Source organism: Osmerus mordax, chromosome 23, assembly GCF_038355195.1.
Source record: "Osmerus mordax isolate fOsmMor3 chromosome 23, fOsmMor3.pri, whole genome shotgun sequence".
Lineage (NCBI taxonomy): Eukaryota > Metazoa > Chordata > Actinopteri > Osmeriformes > Osmeridae > Osmerus > Osmerus mordax.
This window is the reverse complement of record NC_090072.1, coordinates 1,320,973-1,331,784: the sequence shown is the minus strand read 5'-3', so window position 1 is coordinate 1,331,784 and position 10,812 is coordinate 1,320,973. Positions and strand designations below refer to the sequence as shown.

The following is a 10,812-nucleotide window of genomic DNA, read 5'->3' as shown; positions in this document are numbered from 1 at the left end:
TCGTCACACACACTTACACATTTACAGCCTTGTCCTGTTTTGCTGAATCAGTTCATTCAGGTCACCCTGGAAGAAAAATTAATAGTTGAAGTGTGTGTGTGAGAGAGTGTATGTCAGAGTGTGTGTCTGTGTAAGTGTGTTGCTGTAATGCAAGGGGAAAGTTTCTTGTTGCCGTGGTAATGATGCTGTTGCCGTGAATGATGGAGAGAGAGAGCATCGCTGTGTCCCTCCATCGCCACAGTAACCTGTCTCCAGGGAGATAACAGATGGAAACCAAGATTGAGGGAAGGAGAGAGAGAGATGTAATGGACAGATACAAGAGATAGGAGGATGGGTACACTCAAAAGTATCAGAATTATCTGGCGTTTGTGTGTGTGTGTGTGTGTGTGTGTGATGGATGGTCTTGTCTGTGGAGCCAGGAGAGAGGTTGATGTGATCGATCAGACTCAATCCTCAGAGATTAGAGATAGAAAGGGAGGGAGGGATGGGGGGATGTAGAGAGGGAGGGAGGGAGAGATGGAGGGAGGGAGGGAAAGGGAGAGAGACAGAGACAGAGAATGCTCCTCTCCTGATGGCTCCTCACAGGATTTCTTTATTCTCTGAGTTTTCCAGGGAGATTTTCCTTGTCTTCCTCGAGGGTTTAGGTGCATGAAAAGGGCTGTACAAACCAATATATGATTTGACCAACAGGTCTCTGTCATTATCTTTCTCTCTCTCTATCCTCCCTCTCTCTCTCTATCCTCCCTCTCTCTCTCTCTATCCTCCCTCTCTCTCTCTATCCTCCCTCTCTCTCTCTATCCTCCCTCTCTCTCTCCAAGGACATGAAGACAGACACCGTCTAAAACACACACACACACACACACACACACACACATGCACACACACACACATGCACACACACACACACACATGCACACACACACACACACACACATGCACACACACACACACACACATGCACACACACACACACACACGCACACACACACACACACATGCACACACACACACACACACATGCACACACACACACACACATGCACACACACACACACACACACATGCACACACACACACATGCACACACACACACACACACATGCACACACACACACATGCACACACACACACATGCACACACACACACATGCACACACACACACACTCAGTCCCCTTCAGAGTGTTTGAGTTAATCGCTGATCATCTGTTTATTCCTGCTGAGGCAGATATGAAAGAGCTTAGTGTTGATGTCAGCATTCACACACACACACACACTCCATCATGCACACACACACTCACTCACACTCTCCATCACACACACACACACACTCCATCATGCACACACACACTCACTCACACTCTCCATCACACACACACACACACTCCATCATGCACACACACACTCACTCACACTCTCCATCACACACACACACACACTCCATCATGCACACACACACTCACTCACACTCTCCATCACACACACACACTCCCACACAATCACACTTCGGCTAAAAACTAGGGCATGCATCAGACTGTACACACACACATTCTCACGCAAGACAGAACCTTGGGCATGGCTAAAACTGTAGACACACACACAAGCATGCACTCAAAGCATGACCCCAACTGTACACACGCACACAAGCCAAACATACAACAGGCAGTTCCAACAGGCCAAACATCTTCCATGAGGAAGGGAGAGAGGGGGGGAGAATGGAGGAAGGGAGAGAGGGGGGAGAATGGAGGAAGGGGGAGAGGGGGGAGAATGGAGGAAGGGGGAGAGGGGGGAGAATGGAGGAAGGGGGAGAGGGGGGGGGTTTCTATAGAATCTATATTTTTCTCATCTAGCATACACACCTCCCCTCCCCCTCCTGTCTCAAGCTCTATTTAATATACACACCTACCTCCTTCTCTCTCTCTCTCTCTCTCTCTCTCTCTCTCTCTCTCTCTCTCTCTCTCTCACCATCTCTGTTTCACTAACCCTCTATCTCTCCCTCCACCCCCCCTCTCTCTCTCTCTACAACCCTCTCTCTCTTCTCTCCCTCTCTCTCCACCCCCCCTCCCTCCATCCCCCCTTCTGCCCCCCTCTCTCTCTCCCCTCTGCCCCCCCCCCCTCCCTCAGGAACTGATGCAGCTCATTTAGTTAATTACTGTCATTTCCGCATGGTTAGTGTGCTCACAAGCACATGCAAACACATGTTCACAAAACACACAACATAAACAGTCAGAAAACCACACTAACTCACACACACGCTCACATATGATCATCTAAAAATATTCTCTCTTGCACTGTGGAGCTTTTCCATTTGGGGCGCACACACATGCAGACACACACACACACACATGCAGACACACACACACACATGCAGACACACACACAGAACAAACAGTTCTTACATGGATTGACAGAAATAGTGATGAAATATGATGTTCTTCTCACCTAAGCACCAAACTGTCAGAAAGAGAGAAAGGGGGAGGGAGGGAGGGAGGGAGGGAGGGGAGGGAGGGAGGGAGGGAGGGAGGGAGGGAGGGAGGGAGGGAGGGAGGGAGGGAGGGAGGGAGGGAGGGAGGAGGGAGGGAGGGAGGGAGGGAAACTCACCCAGAGTGAGAAGGTTGTTGTTTTCACGAGTGAAATGAAAATGAAATGAGAGAGGGAGAGGAGAGAGAGACAGAGAGAGGGAGAGGAGAGAGAGACAGGGAGAGGAGAGAGAGGGTGTCTAGTTCCCTCCAGCTAAAGTGACCTTTTTACTGTCTCTCAATCCTCTGCCTGACTCACTAATGGAAACCATGGCCTGACACACACATACATATATATATATACACACACACACACACACACACCGGGAGGGAAGGCCCACCGCCTCAAAGATAGCGTCCTCTGTCACACCAAAAAGTGTGTGTGAGCGTGTGTGTGTGTGTGTGCGAGCGCGCGCGTGTGTGTGTGTGTGTGCGAGCGCGCGCGTGTGTGTGTGTGTGCGAGCATGTGTGTGTGTGTGCCAGCGTGTGTGTGTGTGTGTGTGTGCGAGCATGCGTGTGTGTGTGAGCGTGTGCGTGTGTGTGTGTGTGTGTAGGGTTTGAGACAAGGTTGGGATGTTAATGGTGAGAGAGAAAGAGAGAAGGATGGAGAGAGAGAGACAAAAGGATGGAGATCTAGAGAGAGAAGGGTGGAGAGAGAGAGAGAGATAGAAGGATGGAGATCTAGCTGTCTGCAGTACATTATGCTGCATTATGCTTGGATTTAATGAGAACATTTAAACATTTTCACTTTCAGGTGCAGAGAGGTAGAGAGAGGGAGAGAGAGAGAGAGAAGAGAGGAGGGGGTGATAATAGTGGGGTAGCAGAAAATAGAACATTATTACTATTATTACAGAAAGCAGTCGCATGATGGAGGAAGGGAGGGAGAGACAGAGAGAGAGAAGGAGAGAGAGACAGAGAGACAGAGAGAGAGAGAGAGGAGAGAGAGAGAGAGAGAGAGGGGGGGGGGAGGGGGGGAGAAGGGGAAAGGGAGGGTGTGTGTGTGTTTGCCATTGCATTTAACATTCAGCAATCACACAATTAAACCTCTTTCATTAAAATTCTTGGATTCTCCTCAGCTACAAATGCAAATAATTACCTCTACTTTGTCCTTCTCCTTCTCCCATCCTCTGAAGTGAGCGTGAAGAATTAGCTCATATTAGCCACAGCTGTGTGAAGTGGAGTCTGTATTAGAGAATATTACTGTTAAGAACTTCACACATTCTCTTAATCCCCCTTGAGATTATGACCTCTTTGTGTCTGCCTTCCTGCCTGCCTGTCTGCCTGTCTGTCTAGCAGCATGTCTGCCTGTCTACCTGCCTGCCTGTCTGTCTACCAGCATGTCTGCCTGTCTACCTACCCTGCCTGCCTGTCTGTCTACCAGCCTGCCTGTCTGTCTGTCTGCCTGTCTGCTTCTAGTTTCCAGCCAGTGTCCGAGATGTCCACTGGGGTCAGGAGGACTCTGAGATGCCTTTCTGCTCCACGTCAACTGAGAAAGCATTAGAGCACCACCTAGTGGCTGTTTGGGTGTAACTGCAGATGGAGGCGTCGCCATCTAGTGGTCAGTTGGAGCATTGTCGCAATCTCACGGCACAATCACTATCCTTGTATACCTCTAATACTATCTCTCTATCCTCCTATACCTCTAATACTATCACTCCATCACTCTATACCCTCATATGAATATCACCTCATCATGCTAGAACTCCAGTTGGTTTCATGATAAACATGGATAAAAATAATAAGATTTGATCAAAACAAATGATGACAGCCAGTCTGATAAAAGATTAACATTTAATCACATGATCATAACAAAGTATAATATAAATACATGATTAGTCAACTCACAGTCACGCATTTAAATAACAGACGCCATGGGCAACAGTAGTTGTAGAAACAGTTTTAGTTTTTTTAAACAACAGTAGTTAAAAAGGGTGCAGAGACATCGCTATGGCAACTAGACTCAGCCAGATATTCTGGAAGTGCAAAGTGTTTCTAGGAAGGAAGGAAGGAAGGAAGGAAGGAAGGAAGGAAGGAAGGAAGGAAGGAAGGAAGGAAGGAAGGAAGGAAGGAAGGAAGGGAATGAAGGAAGGAAGGAAGGAAGGAAGGAAGGAAGGAAGGAAGGAAGGAAGGAAGGAGAAGGTTTTGGTTTTCTGCTATTACATTATCAGGAAGAGGAGGAGCAGAACATGTGCAACACACAGGTGCACCAGGAGAGGGGGAGGGGGGGGAGGAGAGGGGGAGGAGAGGGAGGAGGAGAGGGAGGAGGAGAGGGAGGAGGAGGAGAGAAAGAGAGAGCTCAAAATGACATCAGTTTTAGATTTTGGTTCCAGTTAGTGTGAGAGAGCTTTAAGACCTGCTGCTGTCACATTGTATCAGCTAGCTTCTGTGTGTGTTTAGTGTTGTTTAAAGTTTGGTTTTGACAGTCCTAGGCCACGCCTTCCACAACATCGTCACTGACATCATCGTTCTGAAATGAAAAGAGAGACAACAGTGATGTTCTCAGTAAAATAACACTCACACACTCACTCTCTCTCACACACACACACACACACTCACTCTCTTTCACACACACACTCACCTCACACACACACACTCACACACAAACTCACCTCACACACACACACAAACAAACTCGACTCACTCACTCTCACACACACACACACACACACTCACACTTACTTACTTTCTGATTTCTTCTTTGAAGCATCAATGCTGCTTTAGCCTGTAAAGACAAGCAGACAAACAGGTTGTCAGACAGACAGGTTGGCAGACAGACAGGTTGTCAGACAGACAGGTTGGCAGACAGACAGGTTGTCAGACAGGACAGGTTGGCAGACAGACAGGTTGGCAGACAGACAGGTTGGCAGACAGACAGAGAGAGAAAGAGACAATCCATCAATACATTGATGGATAAGACGTTGTGTATTATTGATGGTATAGATCGAGTACCTTCTTTAATGGCTGTCCAGTCTTCCAGAATATCCACGTCACTCAACATGTACACGATGAAGGGACCTGAGGAGAGAGGGAGAAGGGATGGTGAGACAAGGAGGGGAGGGGAGGGAAGTGAAGGATAGAGGAGGAGAGGAGAAGAGAAGGGGGGAGAGGGGAAGATAGGAGAGGGGGAGAGGAGTGGAGGATAGAGGAGGAGAGGAGAGGGGAGACGAGAGGAGGAGAAAAGAGGGGAGGAGAAGAGAGGGGAGGAGAAGAGAGGGGGAGAGAGGGAGAGGGGAGGAGAAGAGAGGGGAGGAGAGGAGGAGTTTACCTGAAACTAGGGCAGCTTTCTTCTTCCTCTCTGTCCGGGCGAGGACATTCTTCCTCTTACACTTCTTACCCTTCATCTCATCACTCCACCACTCTGGAGAGGAGGAGGAGGAGGAGGAGGGAGGAGGAGGAGGAGGAGGAGGAGGAGAGACACATTAGGAACGCACATACAAACACACAAAAGCACAAACCAAAGTTCCTTGCAACGTTTTATTGAATCTGTGTGTGCTCAGGTGTGCTCGCTTGCATGCATGCATGCGTGTGTGTGTGTGTACCTGATGTCAGATCTGTGCTCTGTCTGTCCTCCTCCAGTCTCCTGATGTTCTCCAGCAGTTTCAGTCTTCATGGCATCAAACAGTAACGACCTCTCACTCTGCACACACACACAATTCAATAAAACGTTTGCAAGGTACTTTGGTTTTGTGCGTTTCAGTGTGTCTATTTCACTGTGTGTGTGTGTGTTACCTCCAGGTGTTGCCTCGCTCCTTGTATTTCACACTCGTATTTGTGTTTGATCACCTGTAGACAGAGTTCCTTGTACACACCTGGAGATAGAGGGAGGGAGAGATAGAGGGAGGGGAGAGATAGAGGGAGGGAGAGATGGAGGGAGGGAGAGATGAATATATAGAGAGAGATTATAAGGAAGTACTGTAGTTGTAGTGTAATTACATGCGTATATGTACAGATTATGCAATAGTAGCTCATATAAAATTAGGATTTATTATCCATAAATGTAGATTATTTTTTACAAATGAAGATTATTTGTTATAGGCCTGCTGTCAGGAAACTGACAAGAGCAGCATCAACAAATAATCTGTCTGTCCTTGTAACATACGGCTGCTGGACAGGAAGTGACCCGTATGATCATTCTGTGTGTACGGCTCAGAGGGTGCAGTAGACAGGAAGTGACCCGTGTGATCATGCTGTGTGTACGGCTCAGAGGGTGCAGTAGACAGGAAGTGACCCGTGTGATCATGCTGTGTGTATGGCTCAGAGGGTGCAGTACCCTTACCGGCCACCTGGCCGCGCAGCTGCATGTGGTTCTGCAGGGAGGACAAAGGCTCCCTGAACTCCCCCGCCCTGCCGGTCAGAACCTCCTCCAGCTTCTCCTTCACCTGGCTCACACGCTCACGGAACAACCTGCACACACACACACACACACATGCACGGACGCACACACACATACACACACGCACGCACACACAACAAACACATGTAAACAGATACAAACTTTTACCTTGCAACACATGGAAATTAAACTTGAGCCACACACACAGATTGCTCTAACAGATAAATTCATTGATAGCTTCTCAGAATAGCTATCTGATTGGTTACGAACGTTTGGACCAGTCAGATGGTCCGGGGTTTCCGGGTTGGAACTTGGTTGGAAGGGTTCTTACTTGTCTTTGAGTTCCTGGAACTGTGTCTCCAGGTGGGACATCTCGTCAAGACACTCTCCTCTCCTCTCCTCTCACAGAATTCATCATCCAGCTCTAGGAGAGGGAAGGAGGGGGAGGGATGGAGAGACAGGGAGGAGGGAGGGAGGAGAGACAGGAAGTGAGGGAGGGGAGGAGAGACATATGGAAGGAGGGGAGGGATGGAGACCGCAGGAGGGGGAGGGATGGAGGGAGGGAGGGATGAGAGAGTGAGACAGGTCCCACAATCTTTATCTTTCATTTCATCCCTCCATCACACTCTAACCTGTAGCTTACCTGAGCTCTCCTCCTCCTCCTCCTCCTCACTCTCCTCCAGGTCGCTGTCCCTCTCCTCTGTGCTGTCCTCCATGGTATCCTCTCCTCCCTCCCCCTCTCTCTCCTCCTCCTCCTCCTCCTCCTCCTCCATCTCTCCGTTAGCTCTGGGAATCTCAGGCTCTCGGCCCGTCTCCATCTCCTCCTCTGCCCCCGACGGCTGCACCGGCATGGGCTACACACACACACACACACACACCACACGTAGATACACACACACACACACGTAGATACACACACACACACACATAAACCCACGTATAAACACACACACAAACACATTTACACACACACGTCCTCAAAATTTGTCAACAAGCTATGACAGACTTAGCAAACAAGTTTGGAAACTGTCAAATGAACGGAGCTGTGAAGCTGTTTAGTGTTATTATAAACTAGTGCATCACCACTCAGAGCACTGACGTCATAACCGCTGTGTAGTGGTCAGTGACGGGAGTGCACCGTCTGTCGCGCGCTGTGCCCACCGCCACCGCGGACTGAGAAGGCACGGGAGTCATCGTTTTCAGACTCGAGCTACCGTATGGCTTCCGTTCAGTCGGCGGTGAAACGGTACCCCATTGACATCTTGTCACCAACAGAGCGCGGATGAACAATCATGATACGCCGAGAGCTAAACGACAATTAACGGGTGGATGACCGGGAAGTCGCTTTTTCCTAAGGTTTTGTAACAACCGTTTGGATGAAACATAGTCTCGGTTAAGCGACCATACAACGAGAACAGCAGCAAATAGGCTAGCAAGGTTTAAAAGTTATAGGGACCATGTAGAAACTGTTGGATTTCACCAAAACTGTATAATGAAAGCGATTTTAAACACTGGCATTGGATGAATGAATTAAAAAAGTGGTCTAGGCAGGAATTATTCTGCAAGCGAGGGATTAAAGATTCTCCATAATGATAGCTGTCCCTCTCGTGAAGTCCTACGTTCAGATCAGACGTCATGTTGCTAGCGAACAGGTTAAACTCGAGTTTTTCAAATGCTTCCGTACTTACCTGATCAGTAGTTTTAGTCTGTTGCGGGAATCCTGCTGTAAACTGTATTTAAATGTTGATTTCAAACTAGCCTACTTCCTCTCTAAACACACACACACAATTCGCTACTTTACCGGACTCCGTAATTCTATCGCTTAGCCAATCAACGCAAACCATTAATGCCTGGCCGGCCAATAAAAAAGCATAAGGAAGCCGGACTGTCCAATCTCCGCCCACTCAAATATTTCGACAGCCCAATCGGCTGCATTTTTATTTGCTAAATTCTTAAATCGCAACCAATGGTCTTTTTTGTGAAGTTATATTTCTACACGCTAGATGGTATAGTTACAAAACTTGTCCACTAGGTGTCATCAGACACCATCATGACCAGGTTGAGTGATAGTCCTGTATTTTGAAATGCCTACATTAAGATTTTCCGTTATCATTTTCCGTTAACAGCTTAGATAAATTTAGCTTAGCTAGTTAGATAAAAATACAAACACACATTAGTTAGTGTAAAGTTTTTATTAAAATTGCATAAAAGTGTAACAAAATTGGGGAGAAAAAACAAGACCTGTCGATATTGCTACATTTCATGTATTTACGTTTCCATTTCATATTTAAATCCCCCGAAAACATACTCCAAGTAAATAGTAAGTTTTAACTCCAAAAGTTTTTCTTATTTAAGCCTTCTCCAGTATCAAAGATTGTTCTTGAACGGTGAATCCCAGCCGTTTATTCAACAGTCTCAACCGCAGAAAAAGTTAACACTGTAAAAACGGATGTGAAGAGTCAAAACGGAACACTGTAACAGTCAGGTCATCCAGCTTCACTTCATTGAAAAGCGAGAGAAAGAAAGAAAATGACAAATCGTATATTCCGAAAGCTAATAAAGTGAAGGAGATGAGAGTTGAACGGTGTGAAGGTCACTAAGCTTCCGGTATTTCTCCCGTTAACGTTTGTGTACGGTTACGTTCGTTACAAAATGAACGTCTCAGTTTATTTGGTTTTCATAACATAAAACATGACCTACAGGCAGCGTCAACTATGAAAAAAGACAGGAATAGAGGTGGGCAGAGATGGAGGGAGTAATAGAGAAATAGACCGTGGAAGAGAAAGATGTAGATGATGGAGGGAGAGAGTAGACCAAAAAGAGAGAGAATGGCAAACTGAGGACTGTGAAGGGTGTGTGTGTGTGTGGGGGGGGGGCTCTGTTTGAGGGTGTGTGTGTGTGTTTGTGTGTGGGATATGTTTGAGGGTGTGTGTGTGAGTGAGAGAGAGAAGAGAGAGGGAGAGAGGTTACGGCTGCTGTCACCACAGGTGTTAGTAATTGGCCACATGGCTCTGCCACAAATATATGCCCTGCTCTCTGATTGGGTAAAAAGCCTTATCCTCCTCTGTGATTGGCCCAGACCCAGGAACAGATGGCTCTTTCTTGCGGTCCGATTGGCAGCTGCGGGCAACACTGAGACCTTGTGTGACAGCCAAGCTTCACAGACAGAGGACAAACACACACACAGACACACTCTTCTCTGTGTGAATTAGGGAGTGTGTGTCTGTGCACTCGTGTCAGGGTGTGTGTGAGGGAGGTTGTGTGTGTTGGTGTGAGGTACTGTAGTGTGTTTGTGGGTGTGTATGTGAGGGAGGTAATGTGTGTGTGTGTGTGTGTGAGGGAGTGTGCCAGTGTCCACATCTGTGTGGGAGAGAGAGGGAGCAGCTGTGGTCTATGACTGTGTTTCCGCTCTATCCTGGGATATATGTGTGTGTGTGTTTGTGTTGGTGTGTTAGAGAGAATCGGAGGGAACAGTCAGTTTATATTTTCCACAGTGAACCTCCTCCCCCTCTCCTCCCCCTCTCCTCCCCCTCTCCTCCCAGCTTGTTAGACTGCTATAGCCCATAGCTTCATACTACTGCCCCCTCTCCTCCCCCCCTCTATCCTCTCCTCCCCTCTGCTGGTTAGGGCTGCACCCAAAGAACCTTTTATCTAAGGAAGAGAGAGAAAAATGAGGAAGACAAAAAAAAGTGACAGAAGAAAAGAAAAACAAGGCCGCTTTGTTCTGGTCGCCCTGGTGTGTGTGCGTGTGTGTGTGTACGTGTGTGTGTGTGTACGTGTGTGTGTCTGTCTGTGTGCCTGTCTGTGTGTGTGTCTGTCTGTGTGCCTGTCTGTGTGTGTGTCTGTCTGTGTGCCTGTCTGTGTGTGTGTCTGTCTGTGTGCCTGTCTGTGTGTGTGTGTGAGTGTCAGTGTGTGAGTGTCAGTGTGTGTGTGTCAGTGTGTGTGTGTGTTTGCAACACAGG

At 47.8% G+C, this 10,812-nt stretch overlaps 2 protein-coding genes and 1 pseudogene across 2 annotated transcripts in view; 1 reads left to right on the top strand and 2 right to left on the bottom strand.

Moving 5' to 3' along the window:
* Positions 1 to 603, top strand: part of LOC136967991 (dynactin subunit 1-like) — a 9,803-nt pseudogene extending 9,200 nt beyond the window's left edge.
* A 4,696-nt stretch (positions 604 to 5,299) lies between these two features.
* brms1 (BRMS1 transcriptional repressor and anoikis regulator) lies at positions 5,300 to 7,725 on the bottom strand. The gene is given in 9 exon segments (XM_067261992.1): positions 5,300 to 5,532; positions 5,783 to 5,875; positions 6,057 to 6,114; positions 6,116 to 6,154; positions 6,247 to 6,326; positions 6,794 to 6,921; positions 7,182 to 7,246; positions 7,249 to 7,274; positions 7,494 to 7,725. Coding segments are annotated over 9 exon segments (930 nt in total). The 5' UTR covers positions 7,702 to 7,725.
* A 2,747-nt stretch (positions 7,726 to 10,472) lies between these two features.
* LOC136967693 (protein phosphatase 1 regulatory subunit 14B-like) overlaps positions 10,473 to 10,812 on the bottom strand; it is a 9,392-nt gene continuing 9,052 nt past the window's right edge. Inside the window, exon 4 of the mRNA XM_067261582.1 lies at positions 10,473 to 10,812. This exon is cut by the window's right edge and continues 445 nt beyond it. The gene's annotated coding sequence lies outside the window, so the exon portion shown is untranslated.